Below are 19,789 nucleotides of genomic sequence, written 5' to 3' on the forward strand. Positions count from 1 at the left end.
CAAAAACCATACAACCATCTCTATAGATGCCAGAAAAAGCATCTGATAATATCCAGCAACCTTTAATGATAAAAAAAAAAAAACCTTAAAAAACTAGGCCTAGAAGAAAAATACCTCAAAATAATGAAAATCACATATGACGAACCCATAGCCAACTTCACACTTATTGGGGGAAAAGTAGAAAGCATTCCTCCTAAAAACTGGAACAAAACAAGGATGCCCACTGCCACCTTTCTATGCAGCATAGTACTGGAAGTCCTAGCCGGAGTAATCAGGTAAGAAAGAGAAATAAAGGGCATCCAAACCTGAGAAGAGGAGGACAAACTATCCCTGTATGCTAATGACATAATATTATATCTAGAAGACTCTAAAGACTCCTAAAACTGATAAATTCAGTAAAGTCTCAGGTTACAAAATTAATGTACAAAAATCAGTAGCATTTCTATATACTAATAACAGTCAAGCTGAGAGTCAAATCAAGAACTCAATGCTATTTACAATAGCTGCAAAGAAAATAAAATACCTAGCAATATACCTAACCTATATACCTGTAGAGGAGGTGAAAGATCTCTACAAAGAGAACTACAAAACATTGATGAAAAAAATAACAGATGACACAAACTAATGGAAAAGCATCCCATGCTCATTGACTAGAAGATCAATATTGTTAAAATGTCCATACTACCCAAAGTAATTTATAGACTCAATGCAATTCTCATCAAAATAGCAACATCATTTTTTCACAGAATTAGAAAACAATCCTAGATTTCATATGGAATCAGAGGCTGAATAGCCAAAGCAATCCTAAGCAAACGAACTCTGGAGGTATCATATTACCTGACTTCAAATTGTACTACATGGCTATAGTAACCAAAACAACATGTAACTGGAATAAAAGCAAATATATAGATCAATGGAACAGAATAGAGAACCAGAAATAAAACCATATACCTACAACCAACTGATTTTTAACAAAGCATACAAAAACTTACACTGTCAATGCAATCCCTATCAAAATACCATCATCATTTTTCACAGATACAGAAAAAATAATTTTACGCTTCATATAGAACCAGAGAAGACCCCGTATAGCAAAATCAATCCTAGGCAATAAAAACAAAATAGAAGGTCTCAATTTACCAGACTTCAAACTATACTACAAGGCTATAGTCATTAAAATAGCGTTTTACTGGCACAAGAACAGGGACATTCACCAGTGGAAAAGAACAGAGAACCCAGATATAAAACCATCCTCATATAGCCATCTAATCTTTGACAAAGCAGACAAAAACATACACTGGGGAAAAGAATCCTTATTCAATAAATGGTGCTGGGAAAACTGGATAGCCACATGTAGAAGACTGAAACAAGACCCACACCTTTCACCTCTCACAAAAATCAACTCACGCTGGGTAACAGACTTGAACCTTAGGTGTGAAACTATTAGAATTCTAGAGGAAAGTGTTGGAAATACTCTTCTAGACATTGGCCTAGGCAAAGAATTTATGAAGAAGATCCCAAAGGCAATCACAACAACAACAAAAATAAACAAATGGGACCTAATGAAATTAAAAAACTTCTGTACAGCCAAAGAAACCGTCAAGAGAGCAAACAGACAACCCACAGAATGGGAGAAAATTTTTGCAAGCTACACGTCCAATAAAGGGCTGACCACTAGAAACTATTTAGAACTCAGGAAAATCAGCCAGAAAAAAAATCAAACAACCCTATCAAAAAATGGGCAAAGGACATGAACAGAAACTTCTCAAAAGAAGACAGAATAATGGCCAACAAACATTTGAAAAAATGTTCAACATCTCTAATCATCAGGGAAATGCAAATCAAAACCACAATGAGATATCACTTAACTCCAGTGAGAATGGCCTTTATCAAAAAGTCCCCAAACAACAAATGCTGGCATGGATGCGGAGAGAGAGGAACAGTCTCTACACTGCTGGTGGGGCTGCAAACTAGTTCAACCTCTGTGAAAAGCAATATGAAGATATCTCAAAGCGATACAAGTACATGTACCATTTGATCCAGCAATTCCACTACTCGGCATCTACCCAAAAGAACAAAAGTCACTTTATGAAAAAGATACCTGCACTTGAATGTTTATAGCAGCACAATTCACAATTGCAAAGCTATGGAAACAACCTAAGTGCCCATCAATTCATGAGTGTATTAATAAAATGTGGTATATGTATACCATGGAATACTACTCAGCTTTAAGAAACCATGGTGATATAGCACCGCTTATATATTCCTGGATACAGCTGGAACCCATTCTACTAAGTGAAGTATCTCAAGAATGGAAAAACAAGCACCACATGTACTCACCAGCAAATTGGTATTAACGGATCAACCCCTAAGTGGACACATAGGAGTAACATTTATTGGGGGTGTGTGTGGGTGTGTGTGTGTGTGTGTATAACCACAATGAGTAAGATGTGCAACATTTGGGGGATGGACATGCTTGAAGTTCTTACTCAAGGGGGGAGGGAGGCATGGGCAATATAAGTAACCTTAACACTTATACTCCCATAATTCACTAAAATAAAAAAATAAGAAAAAAAACTTACACTGGGGAAAAGACACCCTACTTAATAAATAGTGCTAGGAAAATTGGAGTCACATACACAAGAGTGAACCTGGATCCCCTATCTCTTACCATATACAAAAATTAACTCAAGATGGATTAAAGAATTAAATGTTAGACCTGAAACTATAAAATTTCTAGAAGAAAATGTAGGACAAACTCTTCTGGACAATGGCCAGTCATAAATTCTTTGTATGACTAAGACCCCAAAAGAAATACAGCAACAACAAAAATAAATAAATGGAACTTAATTAAACTCAACAATTTCTGCACAGCAAAGGAAATAATCAACAGAGTAAATACACAGCTTAAAGAATGGAACAAAATATTAGCAAACTATACAACTGACAAAAGACTAATATTTAAGATCTATGGAGAACACAAATTGGCAAGAAAAAAATAAGTAACTCCATTAAAAAGCAGGCAAAAAACATGAACAGTTTTCAAAAGAAAATATACAAACGGACAACAAATATACAAAAAAATGCTCAACATCACTAATCATCCAGGTAAAATACAAATTAAAATCACAATGAGATATCACCTGACCCCTATCAGAATAGCCATTATTAAAAAGTCATAGAACAGTAATAGATGTTAGCATGGGTGCAGTGAAAAGGGAATACTTTTACACTGTTGATGGGAATGTAATACAATCCCTATCAAAATCCCAGCAGGAATTTTTGTAGACATTGACAAGTTGATTAGCTCCTTATGGGATGGGAAGGGAAAAAAAAATTGACAAGTTGATTTTAAAAGTTGTACGTGAAGGCAATGAAACCAGTCGAAAACAGGAAAATACAAAAAAGTTAGAGGACTAACCTTTATTGATTTCAACACTTACCATGAAGCTATAGTACAATTAAGACAGCGTGGTCTCAAAAAAAGGACAGAAACAGATGGAAAGGATAGACACAGATATCAATGGAAAAGAAGAGAGTCAAAAACAGGCCTAAGCATATATAGTAGCCAACTCAGCAATAAAGGAATAGTCTTTTTAACAAATAAAACTGAAATAAATCCAAATGCAAAGGTAAAAATAAAAAGAGAACCCACACATAAACCATACAGAAAAATTAACACAAAATGGATCACAGACCTAGCAAGAAAACCTCAGTCTGTAAAATTTTTGGAATAAAAATATAATAGAAAATCTTCCAACTCTATATTAGGCAAAGATTTCAGAGATATAATAAAGCTGAGATATGATAATAAAGCTTCATCCATAAAGAAAATAGTTAATAGCATCAAAATTTATAACTTATGCTTTCCAAAAGGCAGCTAAGAAAACAAAAAGCTCCAGAACAGATTAGGGAAAAATAATGCAAAATACTAATGTATTCAAGAGTAATGGAACATTACGTCAGCAACTTACTCTAAAATGAATTGGGGAAAAATATTCTTTATGCTATTTTTGCAATTTTTTAAGTCTGAAATTATTTCAAAAGAAAAACACTTAAACATGAATAAAGAACTCAGAAAATCACCAGAGAACACTATGAATATGTAATTTTCTTTCTAAAATTCTCTTGGAAAGACAAAATCAACATAATACAAAGTCCAAAGATCATGAAGAAAAAAACTAATAACTTTGACTATGTAAAAAGTAGAAAGACTTTGCATTGCAAAAATAAATGCATATACAAGATAAAAATCAAACAACAAAATGGAGAAAGTAATTCTAAACAGATTATTTCTTTAATTGGAAAACCATAACCCAATAGAGAAAAGACATATGAACCGCAGTTTCCAAAAACAGAAATTCAGATAGGCAGAAAATATGTTCTATCTTATAAAGAAATCAAAATCAGAAAATAAGATTTTTTTCACTTAGAATAAAATCTTAACATTTGCTAATTAATCATGAGAGCAAAGAAAAAGACATTCATTTACTTTTAGTGAACCATAGTTAATATACAATTTAGAAAGGAAATTTGGCAAAATATATCAAAATTTAAAATTCACATACTCTTTTCTCAATAATTCTACTTCCAGGAATTTACAGTAGGGATAAAAGTAAAACCAAATATATTTATAAGGCAGTCCGAAGCAGTATTTTTCATAACTGTAAATGCTAATAACAATACAGATGTACATCAAAAGGGAATATATTTAGGCAAAGATGGTATATCCACACAATTCAATACTATATCACCATGAAAAACCTAAAGTAGATCTGTATGTGCTACCTGAAAATATTTCCAAAGTATATAACATACATGTTAATAATGGTGCATTACAGAATTACAGAATCAGATTAAGTATGATGATCTATCACATTTAAATATTAAGAACATAAGAATATATGTACATGTATGTACACACACATACACATGTGTATATATCCCATAAACATTTTTCTGAAAAACTAGATAAGCAGTAGTTAATGGTTATTATTTGGGAGAGGGACTAGAAGCTGCAGAAATGAGGAAAGGTAGATTTATCATTTTATATCTTTTCAAACTATTTGTACTTTTTACCATTTCATCAATTTCTCTTTTAAAATATAATTTTTAAAAGGCCCCTTCAAAATGAATTGCAAATTGTTTTATCTATTAATAGTACTCCTGTGGTTGTTTCAAATACTGCTTGACTTTCTTTTTTAATTCACACTTATATTAATTTTGAAAATAACAATTACCTGCGATGGTTTGACAGGGGCAGATACTTCAGTTACAGGTTCAGGTTTTGGGATGCTTTCAACCAATTCCATAATGCCTTGTAGTTTTTTATCTGAGATCCGTAAAGACATAAGAGGTAACTTTCCAAAAATCTTGAATCTGTTTTAAAAAGACAGGAATCAACACAGAAGAATTTTCATTCTGATTTAAATGCACTAATTTTTAAAGAAGACTTCCCCTCAAATTATCTAAATTAAATGTGATTTAATGCACTAAAAATCTCTGCTCCAATTTTCATCTTATCTTATTAACCAGTCTCATTAGATGTGCTCGTCTCATCTCGTTTTTCAGAGGCTTATTTTCAAATATTATTTCGTTTATTTTTCCCTCTACTATTTGCCAAGTACAGTTGAAATTAGTATTTATTAAGTGTTCATGAAAAACCCATAGCTAACATCATACTCAACAGTGAAACACTGAAAGCTTTTCTGTGCTCAGGATCAAAACAAAGATGTCCACCTAAAGCACTTCTATTCAACAAAGTATTGAAAAATTCTAGCTAGACTATCAGTCAAGAAAGAGAAAAGGGCAGCACCCAAATCAGAAAGGAAGAAGTACAATTACCTCTGTACACAGATGACATAATCTTATATGTAAAAAACTGAAACCTGTTACAATAAACAAATTCACAAAGTTGCAGGATATAAAAATCAGCTAAGTTCCCATACATGAACAATAAACAATCCAAAAAAGAAATTAAGAAAACAATTCCATTTACAATGGCATCAAAAAGAATAAACTTAACCAAGGAGGCAAAAGACTTATATACTGAGAACTAGAAAACATGGCTAAAATTAAAGAAGACACAAATAAATGGAAAGACATCCCATGTTCATGGACTGGACACATATTATTAAGATGTCAATATTATTAATATTTAAAGTGATGTACAAATTCAATGCAATCTGTATCAAAATGCCAATAATGTTTTTTGCAAAAATAGAAAAATCTGTCCTAAGATTTATTTCAAATATCGAAGGATCCCAAATAGCCCAAACAATCTTGAAAAAGTACAAAGTTGGATAACTCACACTTCCTGATTTCAAAACGTATTACAAAGCTACAGTAATACTAAACAGTACTAGAATAAAGGCAGACATCGAGGTTAATGGAAGAGAACAGAAATCCCAGAAATAAACTCTTGCATATATGGACAGATAATTTTCAACAAGTGTACCAAGGCCATTCAATAGGGAAAGTACAGTCTTTTCAACAAATGGTACTGGGAAAACTAGACATCTGTATGCAAAAAAATGAAGTTGTATCCTTATCTTATACCATATACAAAAATTAACTCAAAATGGATCGAAGACCTAAACAAAAGAGCTAAAAACTATAAAACTCTTTGAGGTAAATATAAGAGAAAAGCTTCATGACACTGGATTTCTAATACTATCTTACATACAACACCAAAAGCACAGGCAACAAAGATAAATTGGATTTGATCAAATTAAAAACTTTTATGCATCAAAGGACACTATCAACAGTGATAAGGCACTAACAGTGAGAGAATATTTGCAAATTATGTAACTTACAGATAATAGGTTAATATCCAAAGTATATAAAGAACTCCTACAACTCAACAAGAAAAATAAACCAGATTAAAAGATGGCAAAGCCCTTGAGTACAAATCTCTCTAAAGAAATATTTAAGTGACAAATAAGCACATGAGCAGATGTTCAGTATAAGTAAGCATTAGAGAAATGCAAATCAAAACCATAGTGAGATACCACTTCACATCTACTAAAATGACTATTAAAATAAAAACAGAAAACATCAAATGCTGGAGAAAAAGTAGAGAAATTAAAATCCATTGCACTGCTGATAGGAATGTAAAATGTGGCAGGTGCTATGAAAAACAGCAGTGTTCTCCCAAAACTTAAACACTGAATTACAATTTGATCCAGCAATTCTACTTCAAGTATATACCCAAAAACTTGACATCAAGGATTTGAATAGCACAGCAGCATCATTAGAACAACCAAACAGTATAAACAACACAAATGTCCAGCGATAGAAGAATGGATAAATAAAACATAGTATATACATACAACGAATATTAACCAGCCTTAATAATGAATGAGATTCTGACATACGCTACAACATGGATGAACCTTGAAAATGCCATGCTAAGTGAAGTAGTAACCTAGAAACAAAAGGACAAATACTGTATTATTCTACTTACATGAAGTGTCTAAAATAGTCAAATTCATAGAGACAGAAGATTGAATGGTGGTTGCCAGAAGCTGAGGGCAGGACAGAATGGGGCGTTACTGTTTAATGGATACAGAGTTGCAATTTGGAAGATTAAGAAGTTTTGGAGATGGATAGTGGTGATGGTTGCACAATAGTGTAAATGTGCTTAATGCTACTGAACTATACACTTAAAAATAGTTAAAATGCTAAATTTCATGTTGTGTACATTTTATCATACACACAAAGAAGAGTCAATTAAATATCATATTTCCTTCACTACAGAATTACTGAGAAAATCCACAATCCCATGGAACGGACAATACATACTTGGGCATCCTTAAGTCCATGAAAACCATAGCCTTAGAGAATTCCACATTGAAGTGCATGGGTACCAAAATATGTTGTGTAGATACATTGAGTTTTCGTGCTTCTTTCCAATTATCACCTAATTACAGAAAATATTTCATGTTGAATAGCACACAAAACCTAAAATTACTATCAATATTTCATAGTCACATACTGTACGGTATAGGGAAATCTTCCCATATGTAGATAATCTTAATGTTACATTCCCAGGTACACACAATCGCCCTGTAATCAAATCTGTGCATACACTGCCAATCCTTACACAAACCAGATACATTACCACAAAAACAATATGGCTATAAGGCAATGAAGGAAAAGGTAGAACACAGTGAGGTTCCTTTATAGTAACTAATAAAAGCTACCATTTATTCAAGATTTACGAATGACACTATTCCAGGCAATGTTTAAATTTTAATTCTCAAAATGATATATAAAAATTCCACTTTAGAAAACTAAGACTCAAGCTGGGCATGATGGCTCATGCCTGTAATCCTAGCATTTTGGGAGGCCAAGGCGAGAGGATCACTTGAGGCCAGGACTTTGAGATCCCTGTCTCTACAAAAAATGTTTTAAAAAATTAGCCGGTGTGGTGGTGCATGCCTGTAGACCTAGCTACTTAGGAGGCTGAGGAAGGAAGACTACTTGAGCCAGGAGTTTAAGGCCATAATAAGCTATCATTGTACAACTGCACTCCAGCCTCAGCCACAGAGGGAGATCCTCTCTCTAAAAAGAAAAAAAGTATTTTTAATTGAAATAAAAAAACAAGACTTTAAAGAATTTCTGATTTTCTTATAGTCAATATGCTAGTGATAAAACTAAAATTCACATCAAGATTTACTAACATGTGACCCTCTCGCAACATTCACTGCAGTGTTACAAGCCTAAATGTTCAATAAGGGAATGATTAACTAACTGACAGCATAACCTTGAATATAAAAGACAACAAAAATCATGAATTCATGTGGCTAAAATGTTACTGGTTAAATGAAAAAAACAAATTTGGGTATAAAACTATATAAATCATGTTAAAATGCATTCACAATTACTTCCACACATAAGTACCACATAAGCACATCCCATATACTCACAGGCACATACATTGAAAAAAACACTAAAAGGATATGTACCAAAATATCAATACTGTTCCCTTCTGGGAAGATAAAGTATGACCTATTTTATTTTTCTGAATTGTCCAGATTTTCTAAATAGGTGTATTTACAATCAGAAAAAAATAACTTTAAAAATTATAAGATTAATGGGATCTGAATATAATATAATGCATTTTTATACATACTACCTCATTTGACTCTAATAATTCTATGAGTCAAATAAAATTCCACTTAAGGAAAACCAAATCAAGGAAACAACAGACTCTTGGAAATAGGCAGTACATTCAACATTATAATAATTTTTCAAATTCTACCAGTGTTGAGATAAATGAAATATTTCCTTCACTTCCCATTTTAAAGATTAAAAAAAATAAGATATTTAGAAGCATGTGTTTCAGTATTTATCACAACATTCTATAACAATTAATTATATAAAGTAACCACAATGTCGAAAAAAATCCCTGCTCCAAAAAAAAACTCAATTATTTAAGAACAGTTAGTGTTTATCAAAAACAGCCCAAGGAATTTCAATAATCTTCAGACAATAATGAAACCTTTTCAAAATTATTTTATGAAGCATTTCAATCTTAAATATTAAGTATGGTTCATGGACTTTGAAAAGTTGTGAACAAAATATATCATTCAAACATACTCAAAATACAGTAATTTATTCCCTGAAAAAGAATTTATTGAATTCTGAAAACAATTTACTTTTGCCATCCACTATACTTCTGGGCTTCTTCCACAACAACTAGAATATGACGAAAACAGAAACCATGTTCATTATCCAAAAGCAAATATAATTAAAGAAATAAAATTAAAATGTTTCAATACAAATTTTAATAACATTTACCATGGATTCTCATTGCTTCTCCTTTTATTAGTTAGCTCAGATCATTAAAATTTGACTACATACATATACATAGGTCTGTAAAATAACCCCCAACTCTGTTGAATTATCTGAATGTTCACTAACATTCTAAGAATTCAGAAGCAGTATGACAAAACGGAAAGAAAGGTGAATGAGTTGGGGGGGGGGGGCAGGTGTCTCCCTAACTACTTAATGGCTCTTGTCAAGCAAATTTCTGTCTTTACCTAAAAAGCTCACCCTAGATCAGAAACTCCTGATTAGTACACCACAATGAATGGGATACAGGTATGCCTAGGAAAATGACCCTCCTCAGCATGTGTGTGGCTGTCTATGGCCTGTTCTGTCATAGCCCTTAGGCTCCTGTCTCTAGCCTTCAGGAGTCTCTTCTGGTTATCCAACTGTGTAATACAAATGTCATTTTTAATATGTGCCAACTTTGGTAAAAGGTTGGAAAGCACTGGTATATCAGGATTTCTCAACCTCAATACTATTGACATTTGGGCCAGAAAAGTCTTTGTTGAGGGGGGAGGGGGGGCTGGCCTGTACATTGTAGGATGTTTAGTAGCATCCCTAACCTCCACCCACTAGATGGTAGGAATGCCAGCTCATTCCTCACCTGTGACAATCAAAAATGTCTTCAGACAATGACAAAAGTCTCTTGGTTGAGAACCACTACACAATATTTACTATCACTTCTAATTCAAAAACATAAAAGTTTTAACACATTTAGGAGAAAGGTCTTCAAAACATCTAAAACCCTAATTAATCATTTGAGCAAAATCAATCAACGAATAATGTATTTTATACATACCAACTCTGCTGTAAAGCAGCTGTATACTTGTAAGCTGAATATCAAAGGAATCATAAGCTCTATGCATTATTTCTTCACGATTAGCTCCACCTTGTTTCACATCCGGTAATTCTGAACGAGTTTTACTTGCCACCTTGAAGTGAATTTTAATAGTTTAAGACTATGTAAAATACTTCAAAGTATAAGCATAAAGTTTTTACCTTTCATATCTATAATATAAAAATTTAACAGGAGAGGATAAACTCACAAATGAACATAAATTATAAGGCTATTAGAAGGTCCTTATCCATAAGATATATAATAAGAAGTCCAGGGATAAAGTGAATTTTTACATATTTAGTTATATTTCCTATTCACTTATATTAAAAGAGAAGAACCAAAAAGGTCATAGAGAATAATAGATTTACAGATTCTTATAATCTGGTAAGAGACCTTCTCATTAAGGGCAAATTTATAATCTAGATTATAAATTTGCCCTTATCTTGATGAAATTTGCCCTAAATTTGATCAAGAGACAAATTTAGATTATAAAATGGGTCTATGGCATAATGATAAATATTTATAAGTAAAAAGAATCCAGGATTAAAAATTATGATAGCTGAATTTTAATCCCAACTCTGCCATTCATGTGACTCCTGGCAAGTTACACTTGTATCTATCCTTTCTTGGCATACTATGCACATTAGATTATTTTACTTACACATCCTGGAGGTCACTCTACAACAATATATAAAGATCCTATATGTATAATATATATACATATGTGTGTGTACATATATATTTTTTAACAATTATTTCCTCTATTTTATATAGCTCATGTGAAATAGATAGTCAAAAAATTATCTGTTAGAAAACCAATGGAATTTTAGGCAATAGGTTTAGAAAATTGCCTAAAGTCACAAAATTCGACAGATATCCTTACTCCTGACTTTATGCTCTTCTATATGACATTGCCCTTGAAACAATAACCAAATTCAAATACAAATAATTAGCCATATAAATTTTTTTATAAATGTATACCCAGTGGGTGTCTATATAATTAACAAGAGCTTAAAAAAAAAGAAGGAAGAAAGGATGTTTATAACAAGGAAAGGCACATATTTGTTAGGTATCCAGAAAAAGCATTCTAATATTATTCATCTCTCTTGGGTCTTTAAATTGTTATAAGTATTCCTCTACGTAGACTTAATGATTTAGAGCAGTGATATCCAATAGAACTTTACAATGATGGAAATATTCTATATTTATCCTGTCAAATATAGTAGTCACTAGCCACTTTTGACTATTAAACTCTTTAAGTGTTGCCACTGTGACTAAGAAAATAAATTTTTTATTTACTTAATTTTTTTCTTTTTTTATTGTAATGTCCATCTTGCTATTATTTACTTAATTTTAATTAATTTAAATAACCACATGTGGCTAGTGGGTACTATATTGAATAATACAGATCTAGAATACAGAAAAAAACCATTCTCTATTGAAAATTTGGAAAGAAAAAAATATATAATTAGAAGAAAATGAAAACAACTTAAGCAGAAGACCATCTCTCAATTTAGAATTATTTAATAGAAATATTAAAATATCAATATGTATAGTTCTATATACAAAAATTTCAGAAAAACAAAGTTACATTTGATTGCTTCCTGAACTCTCTCCCATACTATATACTTTAATTAATGAAGTAACAGATTTAAATTGAGATGGCAATAAACTTAAGTATGACTCTTAAATTGTATATATATAATTCTTAGATTCAAACCTGACCTACAGAGTTTAATTGGTCTTTTTGTTTTTAGAAATATAGGAAAACTACCTAATTAAATGAAACTTCATTCACCAGAAAGGAAGATTTCTCAAATGCTAGTATCTATCATAAATTAAAAAAAAAAAAAAAAAAAAATCAATAAACCTAATCAAATTGTCTAAAAAAAAAAAAATAACATTTTAAACAAAGAAACACCCTAAATGCCATATTGTGAGTCAAATATTATTAGTATATACCTTTAGATGACCAAGATCCAAAATAAGTAGATTTGATGTAGGACTAAAAATTCCATCTTGAGGGACAATAATATATGAAGCCTTCAAATTAATTTTGAGATCAAGAACTTTCTGTGTTTCAATAATATATAGTAGACCTGTAGAAAATTTAAATCTTCACAATAAATACTTTTTGAAATTATTCAAGATACAGACAATCAATAAACATGAATTGATAATATAATCTTAAAATTAGTATCAATTTTAATATGACTTTAGCAAAATATTTCCAATATAAATTTAAAATATATTATTCAATGTATATACACTTAATGAAATATAAACTAAATATATTTATTTAGAGTGATTCTGCAAAAAAAATTTAACCCATAAACTCAATTTGGGTAAAACTGGGGAGAAAGATACAGACCTAAACCAAATTAATTGGTACAAAACGCTTATTTATTGAGTGAATGAAAGATACTTTGATTTGTAAAGTTGAAAAAGTACCTTATTTCACACAAAAAACCCAAAACTACAAGAACTATCATGACAGCTAGATTTTTAAAAATATGAATTATAATAAGAAATTGAAAATGACTATAACAACCTGATACATAAAATTCTGAATAAGTAGGTTGAAAAAATTTAAGTGATATAGTTTATTTAATATGTAAATCTTCATGTTGCACTCAAGAGTATGTTCATCGGTATCTGGTGGATGGGAGGGGGGAGGCGGGGATGGGTATAAACGCACATAATGAGTGCGATGTGCACCGTCTGGGGGATGGACACACTTGAAGCTCTGACTTGGGTAGGGCGAGGGCAAGATACGTAACCTAAACATTTGTAACCCCATAATATACTGAAATAAAAACAAAAATATATATATAAATAATTAAATAATAAAAATTAAAACATAGTATGTGCAGTTCAACTAAATATTTTGTCCAGAATAGGTCTTAGGAAAGGTCACAAAAGAACTGAATTTTGAGAAGAGAAGTGATTAAACCAAAAAGCTTTCTACCAGAAAAGTCCTATAATTTTATAATAGAATTGGATCAAGAAAGTTCAATGATATTTGAACAGTTCACAGTATTTCTATTTGGAACTACTCCGACCTGACCCATATTTCATCACTATGTAGTCCCTTATCCCTCAAAAGCCAAATCCCCAAAAGAAATCATTTCATGTTTTGTGACTCCATATTAATACACTATTATGAAGGATTAAACTAAGAAAGCTTAAATGTAGGAAGATCAGTATATTTTAATTCCACCTTTAAAGTTAAGAATTTATTATTAAAAAATACATGTTCGAACTGAAGAGTAAGCCAACAATTTTAAAGGTACTTATAGTTAAAATTTTAAACAAATAAAATGTATATACAATGACAGGGAAAAGTACAGTTTAAAAGCAGATACTCAGCAAGTATCAAGTGCCAACAGATGACTACCTTGATATATAAGAAAAAATAGAATTAAAAGTAATTAAAATATCTTCTGTCTTAAATATATGTTATATAATAGAAAAATATCTTCTGTTTTAAATAGATATTTATATAATAGAAAATAAATAGCCTAAGTTCGTGCTATAGTTTGGATATCTGATCTCTCCAAATATTATGTTGAAATATGATACCCAGTATTGGAGGTAGGGCCTAATGGGAATGGCTTGGTGCCATCCTCTCAATAAGTGAGTTCTCCCACTATTAGTTCCCAGAAGAGCTGGTTGTTTAAAAGGGCCCAGCACCTCCCTCCTCTCTTGCTTCCTCTCTCTTGCCATGTAATCTCTGCACATACTGGTTCTCCTTCAGTGTAGAAGCAGCCTGAAGCTCTCGCCAGAAACAAATGCTCAGTGCCATGCTTCTTGTACAACCTGCAGACCTGTGTGCCAAATAAACCTCTTTTCTTTATAATTACTCAGCCTTGGATATTCATTTAGAACACCACAAATGGACTAGGATAGTCTGGGACAGCTCTTCCTTCAAATATGAGAAATTGGTATCAAAACTATGTCTTCTTTAAGGGATTCCAAGGGCCTTCATCAGGCAGCACGAGCAAGACACTTATAGGGAGAGAGAAAAAAACCCTCTGCATTTCCAATAGCCTGTAAGAAGCAGATTCAAGTGAAATCTCTTAAAATGAGGGTGGGAGGTAGGGTGGGATAGAAGGATGAACACAGATTTGATAAATCATCATAAAATTCTGAAGATAATCTAATAAACTTAGAATTTAAGAGCAAAACTGACTCAAAACAGTTATTCATTTTTTCCCCCAAATGATTTGGATTCAAATATAGATGGCACAGTTTTACTAAAGTATGTTAACTGGGTGAGTCACAAGAAGCACTCAGAAAGGACAATCTGAGACTCAAGATTCTCCACAGTTTATAAGCATCTCCCTAGTTTTCATCTCTACTCTAAGGAATCTGCAACCAAAATGATCTATTTCATATATTCCTGCCTCTACAAATCTAAATCCTATACCCCTAGAAGGGCATCTTTAAGCCTTACTTTCAATGAAGCCTATCTTGATGCCATGACACAGTTATTTCTCTAGGTCATTTTTAACGGAGAGGGAAATGAGTATTCTATTTTGAATTTAAGTATACTGTGTCTCTCCTCCATTTCCCATTGCACTTAGAACTAAATCCTAACTGCTTAATATGATTTTTGTGGGTTTGCATAATCCAGACCATGACTCTTTAACATCATTCCACTCTCCCCCTCATTCACAGCATTAGAACCAATTCAGTTTTTTGCAACTTCCAATTCCTCAAATTCCTTCCCAAGCTAGGCCCTTCGTAATTCACCACTGCCTTGATTTAGGGTGGATCCTACACATACATCTGGTCCTAATGTTAATTTTTCAAAGAGATCTCTGACACTATTGTTCTCATTTCCTTCACAACATTTGGGCCTGTTACAGATTTGTTTCCTTATTCAGCTCCAAACTCACCCATTTGCCTTCTTTGTGAAAGGAGAACTGAGCTCTTTAAACGCTTTCCCTTTGCCAAAAAGCACTCAAGGAAATAAAGAATACAGGAGATACACTACAAAAGGAAAGAGTTTTGCTTCCTGGTTGCATTGTGCTCACTCAGCAATATCCTGCAATAGTGTGGCTTACTCAAAATAAGGTACACAAGGGCCAACAGCACCAGACAGCCAGTAGATGCCCCTAGAACTCTCCCCGGGTGGTTTCATAGCACAATGAATGCAGTGAGACACTGTCTCATGACCATCATTCCCTATCTCCTCAGAGGATGGATCTCTGGAGTCTCAGAGAGCAGATTTTCAGCAAGTTCTGCCAGTATGGCACTACAATAACTTTTCTTCCTTTCAGTGAGTCATAAGGGTTTCTTCTCCAACAAGGGTGGGATTTCAATCCTCAGGGAAGAAAGTGACCTCTTCCTAGGAAATGCTATCTCAGTCCTGTACTCCTTATAACTATAACTACTCTCTTTATATTCTTTAAAGTTACTATTTGGAGTAACAAGACAAACATTCTTTACAGTTAATAATTCAAATTATTCAAATTACTATGTGGTTTCTCTCTCCTGACTGGACTCACACAACATTGCTCACAATTATTCAGCAGATTACTCTTAGTTTTACATCTGTCCTATCCATAAAATTATAAGATCCATCAACAGGCAAGAATTACATCTATTTTGAGCACTGCTATGCTTCCTAAAACCTAGCATAGCATTGACATATAGATTAAGCTCTTGATAAATATTTGAATGAGTAAATAAATCACTGAAAGAAAATGAATCACTATAATCCTACTAGAAAACCTATACTCCAAAGGAAGTGTTTTAACAATGACTTCTGTCTTCCTGCCAGAGACAAAAGATAACTATGTATGCATGTCTATAAACTGATCCCTCATTGACAAAAGGTAAAAAGGTATGAAAGACCTTGAGATCCTAGAAAGGTTTAAGAAAATAGCAGGTTTAACATCCCTAATCTGAAAATCTGAAATCCAAAATGTTCTAGAACCCAAAACTTTTTGGGCACCACACAAACATGATACTCAAAGGAATACTCACTGGAGCATTTCAAATTTTAATTTTCAGATTAGGGATGGTCAACAAGTAAGTATAATGCAAATATTCCCAAATCTGAAAAACCATGAAATCTAAAACACTTCTAGATCCCAAGCATTTCAGATAAGGGATACTCAACCTATAATACAAGAAAGAAACCAGGATATAAAGGAAGAAGAGAATTAACAGAGGCTAATGCAACAATAACAAAAAGAATGCAAGAAAGGAGGAAATGAAAGACTCTAAATGAATAGAAATATACAGAGTGAATAGAGATATGAATAGAGAGATAACTGATACATAAGTCTCTACCCAAATAGGTAAATTTGAACTTTCTAATCTAGAGTATCTCAAACAATGAATTTAAAGTGGTGCCACCAACATACCCAAGATACCTGGCAGAAGAAACATAATTCTTCCTTGAATGAAAGCCCATTTAGCCTAGGCTTCAGAGAATTCTTTCAAATAATTTCCAAGAAAAACGGGCATCTTGCAATTAAAAATTATTAAGCATGAAGAGATAGGAGTTACCATGAATAAGAACAAGCCAGAAAAAAAGGAGAAGGTAGGAGAGAGAGAATCACAAAAGTCTTCACATAATGGACTAGCTGAATAGAGAAAGAGAATTATCTGGTGAGACAGAATATAAAACATTTATGATATTTGAAGAAATAGAAGACAAGTTTAAACATAGCCATAGGAAACACAAAACTAAAAAAGAATGACAAAGCAGATTTTACATATAACAAAAATAAATTCTTAAAGTGAAAAATATAATCACTGAAATTAAAGTTAATAAAGATATTTAATAGCATATTGGACATGGTTGAAGAAGGACTCAGTATAGCAGAAAATAAATTAGAAATAATTACCCCCAACAGGTAACACAGAGAAAAAAACATGGAAGGAAAGTGGGATATAAAAGTTAAGGAAAATAGAAGATAACAGTAAAAAAGGCTAAAATACATTTAGCTAGAGTTCCAGAAGAAGAAAAGAGAAAAAAATATCTGAAGAGTTAGTGGTTAAGAATTTTCCAGAGAGATTTCTGGAATCCATTAAAGATACAAGTACTCAGACTCAGAAAAACCAATGAATCCCAAACAGGATATTTAAAGCGAATCTACAGCTGAATAAATCATACCAAAATAACAAAATACAAAAGAATCCTAAATGTAAAAGAGAATCTACAAGGAAGCAGCAGATAGATACACTGATATCTGAATTCTCAACAACAGTAATGGAAGCCAAAAAACAGAACAGTCTCTTCATATAGTGTTGAGGTGAAAATAAATGTCAACCTTTAACTCTATATACAATAAAAATATCTTTCAAAACTGGGGGAAAAAACTTTTCAGACCAAAACAAAACAAAAAGTTTGCTAATAGACTCTCACAAGAAAAAATTTACAAATGAACTTCCAATAAAAGAAAATAAAATCAGACAAAAGGTGTGAGGTGCAATAGAAATGAAGAGCAAAGAAGGTAGTAAATATGTAGATAATTCTAAACTAACAGTAACTATACAAAAAAAAAAAAAGTCCAATGAAGTTTTTTTTAAAAAGTAAAACAAAAAATTAACAATAGTATAAGTCAGGGAATGATAAATAAAGTTCAAGTATACTACAGTCCATATAATGACTAGGAGAATGTAAAAATTTTTATTAAATTTATATTTTGACAAAAATGTATGTTGTAATTTCTAAAGTAAAAGGAGAAAGAGAATGTTTAACTTCCAAATGGTAGAGTATATAAGAAGGGAAAGGAAGGAATCCTAAAATTTATCCAAAGGAAGGCAAGAAAAATAAAACAGGAAAGCCAAATTAAAAAGCACAAAATAAAATGTTAGATATAAGCCTAAATTAACTAAATGTAAATAGTAGATACAAATAAAAAACAGAGACTGTAAATCTAGATTTTAAAAAATCCTACTTTATGTTATTGACATGACACATCTGAAAATATAAATGGTAAAAAATGGGGAAAAAAATATACCAGGCAAATTCTAACCAAAAGAATCCCTGTATATCTATACTGATATCAGACCAAAAAAAAAAAAATTACAAGAAAAAATTATAAAAAATATTAGGCCATTACTGAAAACACAAGTAGTAAACTTTATATAGATAAAATATTTAGTATTAGCAGGAAAATTTATTCTTGCATTATCTAATGACACCCTTAAAATTTATTTTTTAAGCAAACTGACAGATCTAGAAGAAATTTTAAAAATCTATAATGGGGCAATTTTCATGTATTTCTCTACATAATTGTTGGAAGAAGATGACAAAGGAGGGGGAAAAAATCCAGTAAGATACAAAAGATTTGAGTTACATGATTAAAAAATGTGACCTAATGAAATATGTATAAACATGAAAAAGGCTTTTCAGCATATGTGGTATGTTTTTAAAAGATACCATACATTGAGCTAGAAAACAAGTCTCAACAAATTACAAAGCATTACAATCATACGATCATCTCATTTCTACAGTCAACTATTTAAAAAACTGAATCTATAATCTTAAACGTTCCTATAAAGAAATCTCCAAGCACAAATAGTTTTACTGTCAAGCTCCGCCAAATATTTAAGGAAGAATTAACACCTGACTTTACACAAACTCCTAAAGAATAAAAAGAATGGAACTTTTTTTTTCTGAGGCCAATATATTAAATCTGGAACTCTTTACAAGAAAGGAAAATGAGAGGTCAGTACCTGTCATAAACAGAGGTCAAAAAATCCTAAGCAAAATTTTATAATTAACTTAAATTTGGTTACTAGGTATGAACTATTAATCATAATAAAAATATTATTATTATATCGTCCTTTAAACATAAAAGCATCACATTAGTTTCTGTTAATATGTAACCAGTTTAGAAATATAATAAATTTAAAGTACATTTTACCACAATAAAAGTTTAATATAGGGTACAGTGTCACTGACATTAGTATTGACATTTACCTGTTGCTGTCTTATCACGAAACTCCTCAAGTTTTGTCAAAGTCACTGAAGTGAGTTGTGCTAGATGTACCTCTTTTGGAGGTCTGAAGAATTCTATTATACTATTCACTGTCCTCTGTTGAAATAAACATCATTTGCATGAGGCACAAAGTCAAAGCAAACTGAATTAT

At 31.9% G+C, this 19,789-nt stretch overlaps 1 protein-coding gene across 3 annotated transcripts in view; it reads right to left on the reverse strand.

The window, feature by feature from the left end:
• VPS13A (vacuolar protein sorting 13 homolog A) overlaps positions 1-19,789 on the reverse strand; it is a 221,528-nt gene that overhangs the window by 148,019 nt on the left and 53,720 nt on the right. For all 3 annotated transcript variants that reach the window (XM_020289260.2, XM_012759772.3, XM_012759771.3), the window contains exons 19-23: positions 19,620-19,734; positions 12,635-12,771; positions 10,634-10,766; positions 7,804-7,921; positions 5,241-5,379 (exon numbers count right to left, since the gene is read on the reverse strand). In XM_020289260.2, coding sequence (XP_020144849.2) covers positions 5,241-5,379; positions 7,804-7,921; positions 10,634-10,766; positions 12,635-12,771; positions 19,620-19,734 — 642 coding nt within the window. The remainder of the gene's footprint in view (positions 1-5,240; positions 5,380-7,803; positions 7,922-10,633; positions 10,767-12,634; positions 12,772-19,619; positions 19,735-19,789) is intronic.

The sequence above is a fragment of the Microcebus murinus genome, chromosome 12 (assembly GCF_040939455.1).
Source record: "Microcebus murinus isolate Inina chromosome 12, M.murinus_Inina_mat1.0, whole genome shotgun sequence".
Classification (NCBI taxonomy): domain Eukaryota; kingdom Metazoa; phylum Chordata; class Mammalia; order Primates; family Cheirogaleidae; genus Microcebus; species Microcebus murinus.